This window comes from Diabrotica virgifera, chromosome 1 (genome assembly GCF_917563875.1).
Source record: "Diabrotica virgifera virgifera chromosome 1, PGI_DIABVI_V3a".
NCBI lineage: Eukaryota > Metazoa > Arthropoda > Insecta > Coleoptera > Chrysomelidae > Diabrotica > Diabrotica virgifera.
Genome location: NC_065443.1, coordinates 24818475 through 24843669, shown reverse-complemented (window position 1 = coordinate 24843669; position 25195 = coordinate 24818475). Strand labels below are relative to the sequence as shown.

The window sequence follows — 25195 nt, the reverse complement described above, 5'->3', positions numbered from 1 at the left end:
AAGGTTCTTCAATTTTCTATTCGGTAATATAAACATTTACATAATTAATTATACGGGATGTCCAAAAAAAGTTTTTAATTAAATTATATGAAAAAAAAGAAGAACGTATGTAATTTATTTAATTCAAAATACATTTTACTGTTACCCGAAAACTAAAAAATGTTTATTTCACAAATAAACATTGCTTTTCGATTAAATTCACTGTTCAAGCCAGTTTCCGCCAGCCACCTGCCTCTTGAACGTTTGAACATTTAATTTATAATTTATAATTATTAAGCGAAAAGCAATGTTTATTTGTGAAATAAACTTTGTTTTCTGATTTGTGAAAGCAGTAAATTGTATTTTGAATTAAATAAATTACACACATTCTTCAAATAATTTAATTTAATAAATATTTTTTGGACACCCTGTATAAATAATTATGTAAATGTTTATATTTCTGAATAGAGAATTGAAGAACCGTTCAAATGAGCTAGCACACGACCCCTGTTCTCATTGAAAAAATCATCGATAACGTCATCACGCCCAGATGGATGACGTCACTAGTATACTATATATGCCACAATATCATAACTTAAAAATAAAAATCGACCTGTTTCGGGATTTTTCCTTAAAGTCGCCGGTTTACGAAATAACGAATTTATTCCTTTCATTTGCACCATACTGTATACACATGCAACGATGGAAAATAGTGTCGCGCACGCTTGATTAGCAATTAAAAAACAAAGGGAGTTTTGAATATTGCATTGCAAAAAACTCTTCGGGATTTAATCAATCAATGTTTAAAGAATAAACCTACCTTGGCAACATTCAAATTTTCAGTTTTTCACATAGTTTTTGAGGGTTAAAAATGGCCGATTTCGCAATTTTTCAATTTTTAATCGCTTATATTTTAAAAACTATTAACTTTAGAGAAAAGTCACTAAAGACCTTTTCTGTTTGGAATGATCCAAAGAATCTAAAAAAAACTTTAGTTCCATGCAAAAAAATAATTTTAGGAAAAAAACATAAAAAAACGTTTAAAAATTTTTTGACCCACTTTTGTTCCTGGCAACATGCAAATTTGTTAAAAGGGTCCTTTTTGAGTAAGATTGTGCAAAAAATCCGAATAGGAATATTTTTCCTAGCGGATGCGCAGTGGCTTTCTGCACTAATTCATTTTGATTCGTTGTAGACCACTCAATCCAGTTAAATAAAAGGTTTGGACATGTCGCATTTTAAAAACTGAAAAAAATAGAGGAAAAAACGACAAAATAGGAAGGAGTCGGGAGCAATTAGAGGGAGACACGATAAAATTGGAGGGAGCCATAAAAAATTGGAGAGAGCCAGAAAAATAGTTGGTAGTCAGAAATAATCGGAGAAGTCAGAAAACATTAAAGGGAGTCAAAAACTGGAGGGTGTCAAAAAATTGGAAAGAGTCAGAAAAAATTGAAAGGAGATACGTTAAAATAGGAGTAGGTCAGAAAAAATTAGAACGTCAGAATTTTGATCAGGATGTACGGCATAATTGGAATTTTGGTACCGTTTCTAGACATACAGGTCTCCTAATTAGTAGAAACCACCAGGAAAAAAAAACTGGCGAAGTAGCCCAGAACATTCGCCAAAATTTAAAGCAGACCTAATAAGCAAAGACAGGAAAACAGACTAAGCCATAGTAGGCCTGTTAACAAGGAACAGTAAGCTGAATAGGCAGGTGAAGCTAATGGGATTGGCAGATGATGACTTTTGCAGACTCTGCCACCTAGAGGAAGAAACAGCTGAGCCCATTCTGCACATTGAGCATCAGTGCGACATCCTGGCAAATTTATGGTTCTTTATATTAGGCAAAGAAAAGCCACCGGAAAATAGCTACATGGAAGGTTCAGTCTTAGAGCTATTAGACCTTTTCAAAAGGCTCAGGTTAGAAAATGTAATCCAGGATAAGAATATCACAATAGATCTAACAAGGTTGCATTTAAATAGACGAAAAGCTACCTCATGGAATCTATCTATCTATTAGAGTATTTTACGGAGAAGTACGATGGTTTTGAATTTTTTGTATATTTATAGTGTAGGAAACAAAGGTTGAACCTTGCAAAATGGACACAAGTCCGGTTTTATTTTTTTTCTGGTATATCAAGGGGTGCTTATTATAAGACTAACTTTTTCTGAAAAAATTTCGCCCCGGAACCTCCCTTTTCACCCCTTTAAAGGGGGTAATTTGTGGTTTTTGCGGAACGTAGCCCTTCCTGTAACTTTTACAAAAAAATTCTTTTATAGAAATATGAAGAGGACTATATTTTCTACGATTTATTTCCAACACCATCTCTCTATCATCCACCGTTTAGCGGGGGTGGTGCCCTAAAGTTGACAAGTTTTTAAAAAAGATGTTTTTAAAAAAAATATATTTTTCCCTAACTATAACGGAAATTAAGAAGAAATCCTGCGGCAATTATTCACAAATAATTGACTGATTTTTTGGTATAGGTTTTACTTAAGGATAATTGCCCTTTTTTTAATTACAGGGTGTTACATTTTAAAAAACCTCTTTTTATACCATCTGAACCGTTTATGCTAGAGTAAAAAGGCTTTCAGCGATTACCCATGTACTGGTGCTATTTACAAATTTGTATAATGCACCCCCATTTTTCCCCGGAACCACCCCAAAAAAAAGAAGAATTAATAAATAAATTGATTTTCTTGGAATCCTTCACACACAATGCCCTTTATTAATATGCTTCATACATCATTTTGTGGACGTTATTATTACCCATGCATGGACACCAAAAGCAATTTCCTAGTGCAACCCCTTAAGCAAAAAAAAATAAATAAAATGGGGGGTTGAAAATTTTTTTTGTTTTTTGCTTTTTGATCCATATGGGCATATGCTTCATCAATAGTGCTTTTCAAAAATATATATGGTTATTGCAACATCTCTGCGAAAACCACCCCTATCCTTGAAAATGTACTGCAGAAACTACCCCTATCCCTTGGCGAGCATGTTTTTACGATTTTCTCATTACCTATGTATTATTTTTAAACAAAACTTATACAAGGTTAAAGACCACTATTTACTCTAAAAATTATGTCCTATTCATTTTTTCGTATAAGCAACGGTTACGGCACAGTGGCGCCGTAAACCTCATATATGCTTTGGCGGGCTCCAGTTTTTGTTTTTTTTTCGTCATCTGTTCGTTTTATTGATAAAGTACTTATGCAAAATAAAACAACACAGTGTAACCTACAAATTATGACTTATGCACATTTTACATTCTTTGCTCCCCAAAGCCACAGTGGTGGCCCAAAATAAATTTTTGCATATTTTCGCCACCTACATGCATTTTATTGCATTAATGCTACCTTAACAGCACAATATTTACCCTTAGGTGGTCGCTACGCAGTGGCGGATCCAGGGAGGGGTGATGGGGGTGAACACCTCCCCCCCCTCTCAAACCAAGTCATATTATATTCAAAGATTATAAAAATATTCATTTATTTTTATAGAAATTTAACCAATTGGCACCCCCCTCTTAACGATGCTGGATCCGCTACTGTCGCTAAAGTATAAAAAGTCATTCTTATAAAAATAATATTAATATTATATAAGTATTTCTATAAAAAACAATGAATATTTTTATAATCTTCAAATATAATATCACTTGGTTTGAGAGGGGTGGGGGTGATCGCCCCCATCACCCCTCCCTGGATCCGCCACTGCTTAGCGACCACTTAGGGGTGAATAATGTGCTATTAAGGTAGCATTAACGCAATAAAATGCGTGTAGGTGGCGAAAATATGGAAAAATTTATTTTGGGCCACCACTGTAGCTTTGGGGAGCAAAGAATGTAAAATGTGCATAGGTCATGATTTGTAGGTTACACTGTGTTGTTTTATTTTACATAAGTACTTTATCAATAAAACAAACAGATGACGAAAAAATAAACAAAAACTGGAGCCCGTCAAAGCATATATGAGGTTTACGGCGCCACTGTGCCGTAACGGTTGCTTAAACGAAAAAAATGAATAGGACCTAATTTTTAGAGTAAATAGTGGTCTTTAACCTTGTATAAGTTTTGTTTAAAAAAAATGAATAGGTAATGAGAAAATCGTAAAAACATGCTGGATAAGGTATAGGGGTAGTTTCTGCAGTATATTTTCAAGGATAGGGGCGGTTTGCGCAGGGATGTTGCAATAACCATATATATTTTTGAAAAGCACTATTGATGAAGCATATGCCCATATGGATCAAAAAGCAAAAAACAAAAAAAAAATTTTAACCCCCCATTTTATTTATTGTTTTTGGCTACAAGGGTTGCACTAGGAAATCGCGTTTGGTGTCCATGCATGGGTAATAATAACTTGCACAAAATGATATATGAAGCATATTAATGAAGGGCATTGTGTGTGAAGGATTCCAAGAAAATCACTTTATTTATTAATTCTTCTTCTTTTTTGGGTGGTTCCGGGGAAAAATGGGGGTGCATTATACAAATTTGTAAATAACACCAGTACATGGGTAATCGCTGAAAGTCTTTTTACTCTAGCATAAACGGTTCAGATGGTATAAAAAGGGGTTTTTTAAAATGTAACACCCTGTAATTAAGAAAAGGGCAATTATCCTTAAGTGAAACCTATACGAAAAAATCAATCATATATTTGTGAATAATCTCCGTAGCATTTCTTTTTAATTTCCGTTACAGTTAGCGAAAAATATATTTTTTCTAAAAACATCTTTTTTAAAAACTTGTCAACTTTGGGGCGCCACCCTTGCTAAACGGTGGATGATAGAGAGATGCTGTCGGAAATAAATCGTAGAAAATATAGTCCTCTTCATATTTCTATAAAAGAAATTTTTTGTAAAAGGTACAGGAAGGGCTACGTTCTGCAAAAACCATAAATTACCCCCTTTAAAGGGGTGAAAAGGGGGGTTCCGGGGCGAAATTTTTTCAGAAAAAGTTAGTCTGATAATAAGCACCCCTTGATATGCCAGAAAAAAAATAAAACCGGACTTGTGTCCATTTTGCAAGGTTCAACCTCTGTTTCCTACACTATTATAGGTTTAAGTGATTGTCATACTGACTCTGAACAAGATTTAAATAATTTTCCTTCACATAAAGGTATAACAAATTAAACAAAACCTCAATTTAATACTTTTTTAAAAACTTCCTGTATATGTGTGTACTTTTAATGACGCATACAAGATGCCTTTAGCTATAACGTTAACAAGCAGTTGGATGTTTGCATGACGTAAACAATTTGACGTAACAAATCGTACATATGTACAAGTTTTAAACTTCGTTAACACTGTAACCTTTTACCAATGACATAATTATACGTCATTGCCTTTTACATCACTTACATCAACTTACGTCACGAAAACATTTTTAAAACTAAAATACGTGCAAATTAACCTAGATGTGGTACATTTAAGGTACATATCAGTGCTAAGCAAATGATGGTATTTGAGTTACTTTTCTTTTGGCTGAAATTACATAAATCTGATACTGATTGTATCAGATGGTATTGATATAAAAATACTGTTGAATCCCGTCAACAGACTTTATTTCAAAACGAGGTTGTCAGATATATTTTCTAAAATTCCTAAGCTTACTATGAAAATGTTCTCTTTACTTCAGTACTAAGATGCTACTCAATGGCACTCTTAAAAAATTCCGACGGAGCGTGCTTTGCATGGTAGACAAATATAGCAGAAAAGATAAAAACTGAAGACGGAAATCAATGCAACGTGAAATAGCGAAATTTCTCTCAAAATTTGTTATTTATAATCCTTAAGCTAATACCGAACCCTAATTTATGGTCTCTGTGGAGTGGTGCATTTTTCCCGTGAATTGTTGGTAAAATCACATGGTTCAAACGGAGCAACGATCAATGCCGTGGCAGTTTTACTATGTAGTGGTCTAACCACGTTGTGTTAAGATTATTATTGTATGAGTTAACCAACTTAATAAAATATCTACTGCCCACACTGGTGAAGTACCGCCCTTATTCTAGATCCAACCGATGTTATCAAAAAATAAATATTTATTACTTGTACAGTAACAATTTGGGTTGCAACGTTCTCTTTCCTTTGCACTATTATATTTTTTCTATCTCTCTTTTCAGACGATAAATTGGTAAATTGTTTATGCGCGCCTCAACACGCGTCGTTGGTCCAAACCTTTAGAAAGATACAACCAGGGTCGGCACTAGGATTTTGAGCGCCTCGGTAAAACAAAATTTAGCGCCCTTTCATACGAGAATATACAAAGGGCGTAGCAGGGTAAGATGATGAAAAGTGCCCCCAACTCGATTCGAATTCCATATAGGTCACCGTTTAGCATATGTAGTGAAATTCACTTTCTGAAATTTTTAGCCCCTAGGTGGTCATGTGACCCACCTAGAGCCTAATTAGGGTTTTTATGTTTTTATTTTTTATCTCAGCCGCATCGAGAACTAGCGAAAAACTTTGAATAAAGAAGTTGTAAGATTTAAAAAGTTATGTCCGAAAAACATTTTTTTTTAATTTTTTGGCGGGAAATTTAAATTTTAGAACGATTTTAAAATTTTAAATGAGAATAAAAAATAACTAAGACATTCGTTTTCACGAAAAAAATATATAACGTGTATTTTCGCATAATGTTTCGCCCTGAATTTTTTAAAATTTTTAAAATTGGCGAAACGCACCTTTAAAAATAAAAAGCGCATTTTTTCGTTTTTTTTTTTCGTTTTTTGATACAATTTTATACATATTTTTCAAAGAAGGTAACACCGTCACCAGAATAGGTAAAATACTTAAAAAGTAATTGGGGTTTGCTTAATAAACATTTTTTGTAACGCCATCCATTTTCAAGATACAGGGCGTTGAAGAAAACAAAATTTTACACATTTTTTACGATTTTGCCGAAAGTAGTCGCAACATTGTTATAAAGCTTGGTGGGTTTTAAGAGGTAGTTATTGTGCATGTTTTGACATACAATTAAGGATTTGATATTCATCATTGGCGCGCCTAGGGGTAATGGTCTGAACTTTTCAAAGAAAAAAAGATAATACCTCACTGATATATTTCAAATTAACAATCATTTTTGAATTCCTCGTTCAATTTGCGATAAAAAACTATCTTCTCATTTTTTCATACGACGCGCCGTTTTGCTGTAAAAAATAAAATATCTTAACGCTTCCAAAGTATTCGAATTAGTTTTTATACTTCTTAATGGATGTACGAGTTTATGTAGATGTAGAAACTGCTAGAAGTTCGAATACTTTGTAAGGGTTAAGATGTTTTATTTTTTGAATAAAAACGGCGCGTCGTATGAAAAAATAGGAAGATAGATTTTTTGTCACAAATTGAACGAAGAATTTAAAAACGATTGGTAATTTGAAATATGTCAGTGGCGTACTATCTTTTGTCCTTAAAAAGTTCAGACCATTACCCATATGCGCGCCAATAACAAATATAAAATTCTTAATTGTATGTCAAAGAATGCACAACAACTACCTCTTAAATTTTGCCAAACTTTATTACAATGTTGCCAGTAGTTTCGGCAAAATCGTAAAAAATGTGTAAAATTTTGTTTTCTTCAACGCCCTGTATCTTGAAAATGGATGGCACTACCAAAATTTTTTATAAAACAAACCCCAATTATTTTTCAGTTTTTTACCTATTCTAGTGACGGTGTTACCTATTTTGGAAAATATGTATAAAATTGTATCAAAAAGCGAAAAAAAAAAACCGATAAAATGCGGTTTTTTATTTTTAAAGGTGCGTTTCACCAATTTTAAAAAATTGAAAAAATTCAGGGTAAAATAATATGCAAAAATACACGTTATATATTTTTTTCGTGAAAACGAATGTCTTAGTTATTTTTTTATACTCATTTAAAATTTTAAAATCGTTCTAAAACTTAAATTTCCCGCCAAAAAATTAAAAAAAAAAATTTTAGACATAACTTTTTAAACCTTAGAACTTTTTTATTTAAAGTTTTTCGCTGGTTCTCGATGCGGCTGAGATAAAAAATAAAAACCTAAAAACCCTAATTAGGCTCTAGGTGGGTCACATGACCACCTAGGGGGCTAAAAATTTCAGAAAGTGAATTTCACTACATATCCTAAACGGTGACCTATATGGAATTCGAATCGAGTTGGGGGCAGTTTTCATCATCTTACCCGGCTAGGCCCTTTATTGCAAATTAAAAAAAAAATAGTAAAAATAGCAAAAAATCAAAATTACACATTAAAGAACTGTGCAAAAATTCAGTTTTAATTTCAGTTTCGCATAAGGGGTTTAAAAGATAAAGTCACATTGTCAGCTAAAATTTTCCAACGTCCTAAGTAAGCAGAAAAAAATGTGTACCAACGTACAATACCAAAAAAAGATGTTGATTCATGTGCAAGATGACTAAATTGAGGAACTGGAATCTATATGGCATACAAAAATCAAGAAGATATTCTTTACATATACGAGCTTGAACACCTTTATTTTCTTTTTTCATGTTAGAGCCGTTGTCATATCCTTGGCCTCTACAATCATCTAAGATCAATTAAAAGCTATTCATTAATTATTGTTTTATTATCTTATATAACGAGTGGCCTGTTGATTCTTCAATTTCTTGGTAGCTAAGAAAATGCTCCTTGATTTTTGAATCGCTGCCATTAATGTCTATAAAACTATAATACTCAACAATATCTACAAAGTAGTCAGTTCCAGATTTTATTCAGGTTGTTGGTTGTCCAGATTTGAGGTTCAGGCTCTTTTTTCGAAACCAGATGAGCCTGAAGCCTGCGCTGTTGGTGACAGAGGCAAAGGGGCGTGAAGGGAGGTATGAGCTAGTTAAAATTGAATCCTTTCATTAATTGTTTATTGCAAATTACTCATAACGGTTGAAAATCGAGTCGATTGAAATAAATAAAAGTATTTGCATTGAAATCGTTAACTTGCATTTTGTTTACATCATGTCGAATCAAAACAAGCATACATATGTAATCGCCTGTAAACACTATGACAGAAATGTTCGAAAACAAATATTGAAAATCAGTAAAATTAAATTAAACGTATGCCGGACGCGTTGATTGTAAATATAGCTTGTGATTATTTGTCTGTACGATATAATTTTAATTGGTCTGTACAATATAATTTTAATTGGTATACTCAATTACACAAGCTATAAAAACAAACATCAAAAATATGACGTAAAACTTGCCACCTATTCATTTTTTACATTTCTCTACTATCCTAAACATTGAGTTTTTGCAGGTGCCCTTTTAAGCACAAAAGTAAAAAAAGATTATTGTTATTCAAAAATGAATAACCATTTTCAGTTTCGTTGAAAAACGAAAACACAGCCGAACCATATTCTAGTCCAATCAGAGAGTGCTGCAAGAACCCCTACCGGTTTCGAAACTTATTAGTCTCTCATCAGGAGGCACTTATGCTGCTCTCCCTGATCCAACCAACCTGATCCATGATCCAACCAACACTTATTATTGTTATTATAAATTGTCTGATCCATTTATTAAGTCTAATTGCAAGGTAGCTTCGTTCATCATCTTTCTCTTCTTCTTAACCTTCTATCGTCCATTTATGGACATAGGCTTCTTCCAACTCCTTCCACCGGTCTCTATCATGAGCAACATATTTCCATCATTTTCTTAGCATAGCGTTTATCCCTATGCGGGGTTGGCTTCCCTAATTACATTTCTCCATAATAGTAGGGGAGGAAAATATGCTAAATTTGCAGTTACTCGAGCGTTATGGGGACCTATTGGGTTGTGAAGATTAGGTTCTAAAATTAAAAAAAGTTAAGTAGAGTTTTCCATTTAAGTGAGGACTTTCCATTTTTTAATTTAATCCGAAATAATTTCCATAATTCAAAAAAATGTCTTAATAAAATTTACTTATTTTTACGTAAAAAATCCAAATCTGCAATAAAAAAAAATAAAAAATAGGGGCTCCCATTTATGATTTTAAAGTAACCCCCCACCCCACTTCCGTGTGGGGTCGTGTTGGGTGTCATTCGATAGATTTTTGAAAAATATTGAGCACGTATTTTTTAGTTTTTCGATCTGTCATTCATTTCGCGAAATATTCGCTTTTTTCTTGTGAAACTTTGTGACTCACCCATTTCCTTACGCCCCGCTCAAACCGTCAGATTTTTGAAATATACACTGTTCTGCATGTACTTAACTTGCCTTATCTTAACCTGACGGTTTCGAGCTTTTCTAAGGATATATTTTTTTTGGGCCCCCCTTAACGAGCTCCCCTGTATTAAGATCCAATATATGATAGGGATGCACGTATGGTTGCAGCTCAAGGCAACTGTTCAGAGAAGCTGTCTCGAAGGTCAAAATAGCCATGATGCTTGCCAACCTTCGTCGCGGAAATGGCACTTAGAGAAGAAGATATGGTAAGGGTACATTTAAAGGGTACAAGGTTTATCCCTATGGGATAATCTGACGCGCTCGAGTAACTGCAAAAATCCCCGCTTGGGCTCCCCTACCATGATAATGCGTTTATATCTAGGGGCATACCATCACTTTCTTTCAGATATTTCCTGTCTAAGTATCTCCCACAGGTTGATTAGCATCTCAACGTTGGACATACTCTAATCGTCTTAACTCACGCTTGCTCATTTTAGCATCCATTGGTGTCACCTCTAGACCACCGTAATATATCTATTCTTAATTTTATCATTTTTTCACTCGAATCACTCATCCAAGAATTTTTATTTCGTAGCAAGCTTGAGTTGTTTCTCTTTCTTTTTAACTGCCAACAATTTTGACCGTAATTAACCTAGGCAAAAAGTTTTTTTTTTTAAATTCGTGTAAAAACACCAGTTTTCCAAATCCCACTGTAATTTTAGCATACAGTCAATTTTAACAAAGTTATTCAAATTGTTTATAAGTCAAAAATGACTCTATGTTAGTAAAACGTTTTCGGAGTGATAAAAATGACTTTTTAATAATTTTTTTAAATAATATGACAATTCTTCTTTCATGTGGTTTCCACAGAATTGCTATATTATTATCATTTTCTGAACAATAACATTGCGAAAAAAAGCTCTTTGGGATAAACAAATTGAATAAAATTTCAACTAATTGACGAATTGTCTTACAATATTTTGTGCATTATACGGACTGTTTGATTCAACTTTTCGTGCAATATGAAAGTCTTAAATTCATTTTCGAAAAAGTTGTAGCAATTTTTTTATTTTAGAAATTTTAGTCTTATTTTGCAATTTTCGAAGTAACAAATGATCGGATCAAAATTCAAAAACTGCCATTTTAAACCTTGTCTCATCTGCTAAAAGAAAAATACTATAAATACGATATTTAATTACCCTACTTTTACCTGTAGCGATTTAAACGAAAAAACTGCCATTTTTGACCCTTATTTGTTAATAACTAAATTTCTCGTCCGAACTGTGATGGGAATTTTTGTATTTATAATGAATTAGGTATATACACTGGGGTGCAAAATTAACAGGACACCTTAAAAATGGATAATTTTTGGTATCTCGAATTTTTTAAACCTGTTGTCCGATTTAAGTGATTTTTTATTATGTTATAGTCTTTTTCTTTAACAATATAGCTGTAATAATATTAATGCTAAACAGGTAAATTTTCATTGTATACCGGATGTATTAATGTAACTGTGTTTTTTGCTCAAACTTCGCATCAACCTGTGGAATATTCTAGCATTTATAAAATACTCAAATTAAAATCCAACTATAGCCTCATGTTTTCATAACATTCTGTTTGTTGATTCATGCGCTTATGTTGGACCGTAAAAAAGTTAGGTACTTTAACAAATAGCCATGTTTTTCATCAATACAGGGTGTTTTTCAAAAAGTATGGCAAACTTCAAGGGGTAATTCTGCATGAAAAAATCATGACAGTTTGCTTTATAAACCTGTGTCCGCAAATGCTTCGTTTCTGAGATAGAGGGTGTTGAAATTTCTCTTACAAACTGAAGATTTATTTATTGCTTTAAAACCGGTTGAGATATGCAAATGAAATTTGGTGGGTTTTAAGACTTAGTTATTGTACATTTTTTGGCATACAAGCAGGAATTTACTATTCACCAATGGCGCGCATTCGGGTAATATGACGGCTCATATTACCCGTATGGGCGCCAATGGTGAATATTAATTTCTTACTTGTATGTCAAAAAATGTACAATAACTACGTCTTAAAACCCTCCAAATTTCATTTGCATATCTCAACCGGTTTTAAAGCAATAAATAAATCTTCAGTTTGTAAGACAAATTTCAACACCCTCTATCTCAGAAACGAAGCATTTGCGGACATACAGTTTATAAGGCAAACTGTCATTATTTTTTCATGCAGAATTACCCCTAAAAGTTTGCCATACTTATTTAAAAACACCCTGTATTGATGAAAAACATGGCTAGTTATTAAAGCACCTAACGTTTTTATGGTCTAATGTAAGCGAATGAATCAAAAAACAAAATGTTGAGAAAACATGAAGCTATAGTTGGATTTTAATTTCAGTATTTTATAAATACTAGAATATTCCACAGGGTGATGCGAACTTTGAGAAAAAAACACAGTTTGATTGGTACACCCGGTATACAATGAAAATTTAACTGTTTAGCAACAATACTCTTACAACGATATTGTTAAAGAATAAGGCTATAATATATTAAAAATCACTTAAATCGGACAACAGGTTCAAGAAATTCGAGACATCAAAAATGACCCATTTTTAAGATGTCCGGTTAATTTTGCACCCCAGTGTAGTACCCAAAAAGCCCATTTGCAACTTGGCTGCTCAAGTGTCCCGAACATGGTATATTTTTGCCTTATTTCCCTGGCGTAAAATGAGAAGTAACAATGTAAGTCTGCTTTATAGATTTTGAGACGGCATTTGATAGGGTCCAACATTATAATATAATGTTTGAGTATCTAGAGATAGATAGATGCGGGAACAATATGCCTGTTGCGTAAAAATGATGATGAACTTTTGGAAAAACGGCAGCACATGATTCGGCAACATATTTTTTGAGAGACTTAAACTCATTACAAAAACCTAATTTGTAACTGTCTTGTTCCTTGTATTTTTTGCTGTTTACATGACTCTATAACCGCTGTTTTGAAAATGTGTCATTTAATTATTACAAAAACTTATTCTGGAGATGTGGTGTTTGTTCTTCGTCGATATCTTATAACCTAGGTGAATTATAAGAGGTTTACATATTGTCATTGATGTTTTGTTTCAGTCGCTCTATCGTTTCTTTATACTTGAATTTTACTTACAATTTGTTATTTCAATAATTGTAATAATGATAATCATACTGCTAAAATTGAGCTTTGAATAAACAAATTATACATCAGTAAAGAGTATATTATAATTATTTATGCAACATATAAAGACAATTGAAGCAAACGTCTAAATATTGAATCATATTTTATACAAATATCTATGAGAATATTCATCCCATGAAGGTGTAAAAGTACCAATTAAAAAAAAACAACTCAAATACCATTCATTTGTTAGTAATTGCATAGAGCGGATATTGCGCTCACTTAATATGATGAGCAGGCAGACCAAGATCGCCGCCAGCGCCCCCATGCTGAGTTTAAGAGTTTGACCTTCTTGGATCAATTCGCAATTCTCGCCCCAGAATCCGTCCGGACAATTACAACGGTACCGGAACCTCGGTTCCAGGTTGATGCAAGTACCGCCGTTCAAACAAGGTAAATCGAGGCATTCGTCTTTATCCATGCAGTCTTTGCCATCGGACGACATTACGCGTCCCTCGCCACAACTACATCAATTGTGAAATTTTAAAATACTTATACTTTAACATTCAAAATTGGAAAACAATTTATAAAATACGCTACAAATTTGAGTGGCGAGATGGAGCAATTTGAAATTTTGATTTTACGCATCACTAAAAGTAGAATTTTTGTTACACCATTTTTAAGCTATCTTAAAAGGTATTTACCGTGAAAATATCAGGTTTCATTGGACATATTTTAAAATAAATGGTAGTTGTGTATGTAAAGATTGTGTTGCTTGTATTTTTTTAGAGGTATATAAACTTCGGTTGGCTAGATCACACCGCTCATTAACATACAGATCCTACTGTGAAAAAACCAAAAGAAGGTAGGTGCGCAACATCTTTTTAAGGAAACTTAGCTATAGTAAATCGGTTACCAAACCCACAGTACTAAGATCAACAGCGCAGGAGATACTCTTCTCAACGGCGGCATACGCATACCTAGTATGGAACAGATCTGCTCAGTCCACGAAAGTAAGTGGCAGTCTGAACGAAACTAGTATACTCTTTACTGGCTGTATAAGACCAACCCCTCTGGATCAACTGTATAAAGCTTCAGGCCTTTCCGATTCTGACTCCCGTATAATGGTCCAAGAATTCACCGAAAGATCCAAACAAACCTTTGACAACCGCTATCTCCTTTTTGTCACAAACCGTATCCTGTATACAGGGTGTCCAGAAACTCTACCGACAAACGAAGACGGGAGATTCCTCAGATAATTTTAAGACAATTTAACCAAATTTGCCTAGTCCGAAAATGCTTCCTAAGGGAGCTAGAGCTCTTTGAAGATGGCGTCTTCTAATTAGTTTTTCTTAAATACCCCCAGAAAGCTTCTAGTTAGAAAAACGAAAATTGGTACACATATTTATCTTCCAGAGATAAATCGATTCCATCTATTGTGAATTTCTAGTACCAGTCATAGGTGCCCGTTTTGGGTGGGGCAACGGCTGTTTCATCGCGTAACTTTTTGATCTTTAACTTTTAAGCATTTTTTATACTGGATTATTAAATTGTGAGGTATACTAGTACTAAAAGGAACTCTTGCTTTAAGTCGGTAGGACACACCGTTTTCTAGAAAAATCGATTTGAAAATTTTTCGTTTCTTGAATTTGAAAAAAAGATTGAAAAAAATTTCAAAAAAAAGGCTGTATTTTACCAACTTAAAGCAAGAGTAACTTTTAGTACTAGAACACCTCATAATTTAATAATCTAGTGTGAAAAATTCTTAAGAATTAAAGACAAAAAATTATGCGATAAAATAACCGTTGACCTACCCAAAACGGACGCGTATGACCGGTACTAGAAATTTGCAATTATAGAATTCGAGTCATCTCTGGAATATAAGTAAACGTACCAGTTTTCGTTTTTCTAAATAGTTTTTTTTTGAAATTTTTTTTTGATGTTCAAAAAAACAAAAAATTTTCAAATGGATTTTTCTAGAAAACGGTGTATCCTATCGACTTAAAGTGAGAGTACCTTTTAGTACTATGATTCCTTACATTTTAATAATCCAGACTTAAAAATGCTTAAAAATTAAACACAAAAAAGTTATGCGATAACATAACTGTTGCCCTACCCAAAACGGACGCCTATGGCCGGTACTAAAAATTTGCAATAGATGGAATCGTTTTATCTCTAAAAGATAAATAAGTGTAACAATTTTCGTTTTTCTAACTAGAAGCGTTCTGGAGATATTTAAGAAAAACTAATTACCAGACGCCATCTTCAAATAGCTCTAGCTCCTTTAGGAAGCATTTTCGGACAAGATGAATTGGGTTAAATTGTCTTAAAATTATCTGAGGAATCTCCTGTCTTCGTTTGTCGGTAGAGTTTCTGGACACCCTGTATACACCGTTATTAGGCGTCAACGCCCTTCGGTAGGGATCTATGGAGGAGTATCACCAAGCCGCAAGCCCTTATCTCTTGCCGTACCGCTTCTCCATAGGCCAATCAGACGCCAGTTATTCCAAACCAAGTTGAGTTTGAGTTTTATAGTATTGAGTTTTATACTACCGACGTTGGCCTTTTATTAATTTCATGACCTGGCTGAGGCTCGAACCGTCGATAGCAAATCCACTAAACTTGTCGATCGACTGCGCCTCTTCCAACTGAGCCGTCGTGATCGACACAAAACCGTATCCTGCCAGACTTAAATCAAGAAAACGTTTGCTTAGCGCCTTGCTAGACGAACCACTAGCCAGTTATCCACTAACAGAAACTCCACAAGGGGGGATTGCAAGCTAGTGGTCGATATGACGTATGCTAAACCGTTTAAGAACCGGCGTAGCAGCACTGACCAAGTCACCCCTTATTAAATAGGATCTACTGAATGGGAATGACGACAAGTGTGACTGCGGAGCAATAAAGAACGTGGAACAGCTACTAGCCTGCCCAAACTGCCCGCTATCGATGACTTATGGATGGGCAACCAACTAGCATTGGGCACAGCCCAATACTGGGCTCGGAAACTATAGTTTTGCGGATACGAAAAAGAAAACTTCTAAAAAGAGTTTGACAGCTGTCACGTGATTTATATTTAGCTGGATTGACAGAACAGCGCCTGAACAACGCTTTTAAGTTGTTGCCATTTCGAAAATTATAGTCCACAAATTCGTATATCAGAGCAATTAATTCGATTAACGATAGAACTTCATATCGACTTTATCGATAGACTAACTTTACTCTGAAGGATAATACGAATCCACAGAGAATCCAGAAGAAGTTAGTGCTGCTGTAGACCTGAATGCTGAAGGTAGACCTGAATGAGGTCTATCCCCCATCGGGCACAAGAATTGGAGCTGTGTTCACCCACTTTATAGAAGATGCTGCGAGAAGATCTAGTATTGTGTGCTTAGAAATCCTACTCTTTCAAGAATTGAAGCCATACGATCGCTGAGCAAGGCTTAGATTCTGTGAATGGACCTAAAATGAGATTGCTGTCGGTCCTGATGGTAAATAAGACCTGGCCTGCCAATAAACCAAACCGCCATATTTGTAGTTAAAATAGTCCCCAAGACGATTTGAAAGAATTGTTAAGACACCGTTACATCCAGAAAAATTACTGTTCGGTGTACTTTATGGGCTGATGGAATCTTTGGTCTTAGACAAGGCGAGAACGGCGGGTTCTTTGGAGAAAATATTCCCATGAGATTTTTTTGCATAATCACATTCGTGAGACATTCCAGAAGTCGCCCACGCCAAAAGTGGTCCAAATTTTTTTTAACAATTTTTTTTAATCAAATTGCAAAAATCAATATTTTTGGCCGGAACAATTTTTTAGGTTTTTTGGACCATTCTGGATAAAAAAGGTCTCTTATAATTTTTCTCTGCAGTTTTCGAGTTAAAAGCAATTTAAAATTAAAAAAAAAAACGAAAAATGGTGATTTTCAAAGCTTAATAACTCGGTTAAAAGTTTTTACTATGAAAGTCAGAAAGTAACTAAATCAAAGTTTAAAGCCCCCCCTACAAGATCTTGAAGAAATTTTTGTCATTATTTGATTACTAATCTGTTATTTTTAAATAAAAATAATGAGCGCCAAGCACGTATTATGCGGCCGTCCATGATGAGTGCGAAAGAGATGCCATTCAGGCAGTCCAATGGAGCATCTCACTCGCACTTACATTTACAGCCGCGTCAATACGATCTTACCACTCATTATTAATAATTAAAAATAACAGCTTAGTAATAAATTAATGACACAAATTTCTTCAGGATCATAAAGGGGGGGGGGCTTTAAATTTGATTTAGTCACTTTTTGACTTTCATAATAATAATTTTTAACCGAGTTATCAAGTCTTAAAAATGGCCATTTTCGCGTTTTTCAAATTTTAAAATTGCTTATAACTCGAACACGACCAACTTTAGAGAAAAATTATAACAGACCTTTTCTGTCCGGAATGGTCCGAAAAATCTAAAAAAAAATTCTCCGGGCCGAAAATATTGATTTTTGTAATTTGATTAAAAAAAATTGTTAAAAAAATTGGACCACTTTTCACGTGGGCGACTTCTTGATTGAACCTTATTCTGGGTTGTCTCACGAATGTGATTATGCAAAAGAATCTCGTGGGAATATTTTTTCCAACGAACCCGCCGTTTTCGGCTTGTCTATCTTTACTTTTTCCAAAACGACTGGCCAGAACGTAATAATCAATGGCTATCGCTATAGATCTGTGATCACTTACTAGTTCGTTTCCAAATTAAGTAAAATGTCCCACAGGTTGTAATATAATCGACACGGGCAGCTCTGCTAGCAAATCCTATTCTTAGCTCCTCGTTATTGCTGGTTGGGTAACTCTAACGAAAACCGGTGAAAGATGACTTACTTGCGCCATTAAACAACAAAACCGTCGACTAACGGAGCACATCCTAACAGAAAAGCCTTTTAAATAAAAGCTTGCCTGCCTTGGAAAATACGATGACTAATAAACCCAACAGGTGGATGGGGATATTGTTTCATCATCACCAAATGGTTTGAATTATTTTGGAAAAAATAATAAACAATATATTGGTGTACTCCAACCCAAACTGTTATTGTATAAACACAATATGGGAGGAGTTGGTAAGCTTAATTTTTTGCTTAGTGTATATAGATAATACGTTTGCTCTAGAAAATGGACTCTCCGCCTGAGTATACACCCCATTGACATGGAACTGGTTAATTCATGGTTACAAAATAAAACATAAGATGAATGTCTCGAAATACCTAAACTGCATACTCGATCTCTGGAAATTTTGACAAACTATTGCAGAATATTTGATCCAGCATAGAGAACCATCAAAACGAGGACGCCCCTCAAACGAAAATGGAGAATCCGTCCACGGAGACTAGGTATGATATGATGGATATATGAATTTGCCTATTTTTGATAACAATAAATATGGTCCAAGAGCTGTGAGACATTTTTGAGTAGGTATTTTAGGCAACCTGAAAATTTTTCAGGTGACTCTTCCATGATAGCCTAATACAAAAATGCCGGTCTGGCTGGAGGGTAGCGGTTATTTTCCCCAAAAATCCCCCCTAAAGTTTAAAAAAAGGGTAAAAATTTTTATTACAAAAAACATCATTGACGTGACTTTAAAGTAAATTTAAATATTCAAATATAAAGAAAATAAACAGGCCAGGCGATTTGAGGGCGATTTTAACTCTGCAAGATACTTGCATGGGCGCCCCAGGATTATTTTCAGGGGATGCATCTGAACTTTAGAAAATTTCATCTGAATCTGTATATACTATTAACGAGTATAAAATATACAACTATACATGCAAAGCTATGTACATTCCTTCCGGACAGGGAAGTACAATGATTATTTTGACAGGGTATTTTTTAATATTAAAAATAAATATTCTAAAAAAACAAGTTTTTTTTTGGTGAAATTTTCCAGCTGCCATGTGATCAAACAAATTACGCGTACATATAAATGAAAAGCGCTATAGGTAAGCAGCAGTGTGAGACAGAGCGTATACCGATATCTGTTTGCGTCCTCTGTTGTACCTGAGCGAGTCCGTTCGCTCGAGAAAAATCACGTGACCTGGCGATCCCATGTTGTTGTGCCTCGAAACGTTAGAGTTATTATTATATATTATAGTTTTTTAAGTAACTTTTTCTTAATTAAAGGAAAATAATACGTACTATGCAATAGATTTTGCAAATATGATAGAAAAAAACAGATTTATTATTATAAATATATAGGTAGAAAAGTGTAAAAGTATAAACTAAATTAATTCTGTGTCCGAATCTTGTACTTCTTCTTTAAACTCCTCATTTGAGCTTAAATATTCACTGTCTTCTTCTTCGTCAGACTCCCCTCGAGACTCAGATTCCTCTTCTACATGATCTGTAAATAGTTGTAATATGGGTTTAGAATTAATTAAAAATTAATTAGCAATAATTTAATTGAATTACTACGTATTCCCTGTCCTTTTATACGGAGTCGAAGCCTGGACAATCACGGGCGCATCTGAAGAAAGACTTGCCATTGTTGAGATGTGCTGTTATTGAATAATGTAAAAAATATCATGAACACAACACGTAACAAACACGGAAACATTAAGAAAGATGAAAAAGGCAAAAGAAATACTCAACACTATAAAGGAAAGAAAAATGAGCCAAAATAAATATTCATTCTCTTCTTCTTCGTCAGACTCCCCTCGAGACTCAGATTCCTCTTCTACCTGATCTGTAAATAGTTGTAAATATGTATTTAGAATTAATTAAAAATTAATTAGTGATTAATTAATTGAGTTGCTACGTATTCTTACTTATATAACTAATACTTAATACTTTTACTTATATATAAATTATATCACGTTTTTATTTCTTAGTATGTGACCAAAGTAACTCATTTTTCTTTCCTTCATAGTGTTGAGTATTTGTTTTGCCTTTTTTATCTCTCGTAAGAGGGGGGGGGGTATGGTTTGAAATATTTAATTTTTTTTATTATTTCAGATAAAAGTGCATACTTTCAACAATGGTCTCTGAAATTTTCAAAATAATCGGAGTAAAATTACCAGAGACACAGGGTGTTGAATATCCCTACCTTCGACTCGCGTTGCCGCGGCTTCGCGCCAACACGCTTGAGCGTAGTGAGAAACGTTAAACAAGTGTTCGCCTTCTCTTTTGTAGATTACTCCGCAATTCAAAAAACATATTCCAATGTTCATCACTTTACGATTTGGCAGACAAATCGGAAGATGAAGATGCAGTTGTCAAAACTTAAAACGCATTTTTCTCAAAACTGCTTTTTCAAATGCGGTGGACATTGTAACTGAAAAACTACTTGACCGATCTACCTGAAATTTTGCATAGATTTTCTTTAGACATTTCGTGAGGTAACAACGTCGAGATATTTTTCGTTTTGTGCTTATTTTTTGTTCAACAATATTAAATCTGTTTGTTTCCACAAAATTTTTATCAAAAATTTAGTATTTTTGACTTCTGAGTATAAAAATACTCGACGTTGTTACCTTGTGAAACTCATAAGCTAATTAATAAATATTTTTGAATTTTTTGTTTCGTATGATCCAGTGATGAGTTCTGATGTCCACCGCAAAATTAATTTTTTTTTAGCTGCCTGCCAAAATTTGTCGCCAATGGCTTATTTTTCAATATTTTGGATTGAATTTTTTCTTAAATATTCTTTGAATTGTACTTAATATGTTTATTTAATTTAAAAATAAAATAATTCTACCATAGCTTCGAAAAAAATCACAAAAATGTGCTTGGTATGTTGATTTCAAATCATACCCCCCCCTCCTTAATGTTTCCGTGTTTGTTACGTGTTGCGTCCATGATATTTTTTACATTATTCGATAACACCACATCTCAACAATGGCAAGTCTATCTTCAGATGCGACCGTGATTGTCCAGGCTTCGAATCCGTACAAAAGGACAGAGAATACGTAGCAACTCAACTAATTAATCAGTAATTAATTTTTAATTAATTCTAAATACATATTACAACTATTTACAGATCACGAAAAAGAGGAATCTGAGTCTCGAGGGGAGTCTGACGAAGAAGAAGACAGTGAATATTTAAGCTCAGATGAGGAGTTTGAAGAAGAAGTACAAGATTTGGACACAGAATTAATTTAGTTTATACTTTTATACTTTTCTACCTATATCTTTATAATAATAAATCTGTCTTTTTCTATCATATTTGCAAAATCTATTGTATAGTACGTATTATTTTCCTTTAATTAAGAAAAAGTTACTTAAAAAACTATAATATATAATAATTACTATGACGTTTCGAGGCACAACAACATGGGATCGCCAGGTCACGTGATTTTTCTCGAGCGAACGGACTCCCCCAGGTACAACAGAGGACGCAAACAGCTATCGGTATACGCTCTTTCTCACACTCCTGTTTACCTATAGCGCTTTTCATTTATATGCACGCGTAATTTGTTCGATCACATGGCAGTTGGAAAATTTCACCAAAAAAAACCTGTCTTTTTAGAATATTTATTTTTAATATAAAAAAATACCTTGTCAAAATAATAATTGTACTTCCCTGTCCGGAAGGAATGTACATAACTTTGCATGTATAGCTGTATATTTTATACTCGTTAATAGTATGTACAGATTCAGATGAAATCTTCTGAAGTGCAGATGCATCCCCTGAAAATAATCCTGGGGCGCCCATGCAAGTAACTTGCAGAGTTAAAATCGCCCTCAAATCGCCTGGCCTGTTTATTTTCTTTATATTTGAATATTTAAATTTACTTTAAAGTCACGTCAATGATATTTTTTGTAATAACAATTTTTACCCTTTTTTAACTTTGGGGGGGATTTTTGGGGAAAATAACCGCTACCCTCCAGCCAGACCGGCATTTTTGTATTAGGCTATCATGTAAGAGTCACCTGAAAAATTTTCAGGTTGCCTAAAATACCTACTCAAAAATGTCTCACAGCTCTTAGACGCAAAATGGAAAAATGCTCAAAAAAATGTAAGCTACATCTTTAAATGTTTAAGAAAAGGAACTGTTTTCGGCTTTCATAATCTTTTTGTGACAATCAATATATTTCAGTTTTTAACCTTATTCCTACCGTTTTACTGTGACTAACTAACTTTGTCCTTGTAGAAGGACCTTCAATCAATAGAACAGAAGTGGTGTTTAGGCAATACGTAAAGTATCCTTAACAATAGTAACCTATACTTATTGTACGGTTATAGAGTATATTCCCATAGGTAAGCTGGTTAAGAGTAGATAACGATTTTTCATATGTAATTTAAAGTATTATCTGCATAAATGGCACAAAGAATATTTGCTACGAGAGGTATATGGTTCAAAATGCATACAGTATCACGACTAATAAGTTATGTTCACATACATGTAGAGTACTTACAGTTTTATTCCTTGATGACGTGTCACATCAGAGCTCTGATTGAATTCCATAATCCATTTGGTTCATTTGTAAGGCACTCACTAATACGCTAAATAAATCATCGTCGATAATACTGAGCAGATTGAATTATCTGAGCGGTATAAAACGATAGCAAAAAAAGCCGGTAAAATGCGGCCTTTTTACGAATAGCGGGAGCGTCGATAGATTAGAGATGATTCTCGTTAGGAAGCTTTTGACGATCTGCCCCGGCGAGGGGTTCAAATGCGAGTCTCAACAATAACCTGGAGTTTCCAGAAAGGTTACATAAATACTACTTGAATTTTAAGTAATCAGTAGTACAGGGGCGTAACTAATTATTTTAGTGAGCCGTGTATAATATATTTATTGTACATATTGCCGGGGGCGACAGGCGAGAGAGATGGCCTATATCACCTCGAAGAGAGGGGATTGGCAAAGATGTGCACAACGATAAGAAATGTTTGAAGAAATTAGAGTTTATATACACAAGGGGTAACAACGATAAAATGGAGGAAAACGATAAGTTTTCCCCCTAGGGATAGATTTTAATCTTCCAGGGGAATCACAGCGATTTTCGTAATACCACGAAGAAAATCACCGTGAGTAGTGTGAATCTTGACAGTACGAACTAGACCATCCTTACCAGGCAATACATCTATTACCCTGGCAGTTGGCCATAAGAGTGGAGGAGTACCATCCTCCTTCAACAGAACCAAATCCCCGATCTTGACAGGGTCAGTAGGGTCGGTCCATTTATTTCTTTGCTGCAGGAGGCAAAGATAGTCTTTTTTCCACAATTTCCAAAATTGCTGTTGAATTTTACTAATACGCTGAAAAAGATTCAACCTATTTTCAGGTATCTCTGAAACACTTGGTTCAGGGGGCGCGGTTAAACTTCTTTGAACTAAGAAGTGAGCTGGAGATAGGAAAGCGAAGTCATTGGCGTCAGACGACATCCTAGTGATGGGTCTCGAATTTAGAATAGCCTCGATTTGGCATAATACTGTGTTAAACACTTCAAAGGTGAAGTGGGAATTTCCTATAATTCGATAGAGGTGATACTTCACACTCTTTATTCCTACCTCATGGAGGCCGAATTGATGGGGGTTGCGGGGAACACCCATCTTGAAAGTTATGGAGTTTTGAGTACAGAATTCCTTAATCTGTTCCGAATTATTTTGATTTAAGAAAAAATCATAGAATTCGCGCATTTCATTTTTTGCCCCATGGAAATTTGTGGCATTGTCGCTCCAAATAATACTGGGCGTGGATCTTCTGGCAATAAACCTTTTCAGAGTAAGAATATAGGCTTCTGCGCTTAATCCTGTGACGAGTTCGATATGAACACATTTAGTGCTCATGCAAATGAAATAGGCTACGTATGCTTTGTAAAGCGGTGCCTTCCTCAAATGTGAGGACTTAATTAAGAAGAACCCCCCATAGTCCACTGAGACGACTTGGAAGGGTCTAGTGGGGAGTACACGATCGGGATGCATATCTGCCATCTGTTGAACAGAATTGGGTGTCATGAATCGGAAACAGTTTACACACTTACGAATTAAGCGTTTAATCTGTCTTAATCCGTCAATTGGCCAGTACTTCATTTTGACATACGAAAGTACTGTTTGCGCGCCTGAATGTAATAACTTATGATGAGCTTGAGTCAAGATTAGTTCTACAACTCGACATTTAGAAGGAAGTAGAATGGGGTGTTTTTGATTATACGATATGGGGGCGTGTCGGAGACGTCCTCCCACACGAATCAGCCCATCATTATGTTGTAGGAAGGGGTTGAGTTTACGAATGGCTTTATTGGTCACGAGTTTAGCATTTTTCAATTCAAGAATCTCTTTTTTAAAGTAGATACTTTGGATATACCTGATGATCGCGTGATCAGCGATCTCCATTTCGGGTGGCGTCAATATATCCGTATCTCGTGGAGAGTTATTTATTTTCTTTTTAATATTACTGATGAATCTAAAAAGATAAGCGACAATTCTTTGAATTTTACGAAAAGAAGAAGATTTAGCGAATAGATTTTCAAAGGTGTCGTTGAGTTCGTGATTTGTTGCTATGTTTGAGACAACTAACTTCCTTAATTCAGGAAGATCATCCTGAAAATGAGGAATTTGATGAAGAGAAAAATCGATGGGATTGTCTCTAATAAAGCTAGGTCCGCATAACCAGTCTTCGGTGGTCTGGGGATTATCAAAGACATTTATCCCTCTGGAAGCGGGGTCAGCGATGTTTTCGTGACTTCTGACGAAATGGAAATCACAAGGAAAGGTTTCCAACAAGGAATTGACCTTTTGAATTCTGTTTTGTACAAAAATGTTCCAAATGTGTTTTTTAGAAAGTATCCAAGACAAGGCAATTGTAGAGTCAGCAAAGAGATGAGATGAAGATATACTCAAATTTTTCTTGAAGATGTGAAAAAGTCTATGAGCCAGAGTGACTCCCAACACTATTCCACAAAGTTCCAATTTGGGGATGGTGAGTTTATTTTTTAGCGGAGAAATTTTGTTTTTAGAAGCGATAAGCCGCGACG

General features: G+C 34.5%; 1 protein-coding gene across 3 annotated transcripts in view; it reads right to left on the bottom strand.

Moving 5' to 3' along the window:
• Nucleotides 1–25195, bottom strand: part of LOC114324182 (neural-cadherin-like) — a 740245-nt gene that overhangs the window by 27769 nt on the left and 687281 nt on the right. For 2 of the 3 annotated variants that reach the window (XM_028271940.2, XM_050655301.1), the window contains exon 9: nucleotides 13522–13763. The exons of the other annotated variant lie outside the window; for it this stretch is intronic. In XM_028271940.2, the coding sequence (XP_028127741.1) occupies nucleotides 13522–13763 (242 nt within the window). The remainder of the gene's footprint in view (nucleotides 1–13521; nucleotides 13764–25195) is intronic. 3 annotated transcript variants of the gene reach the window in all.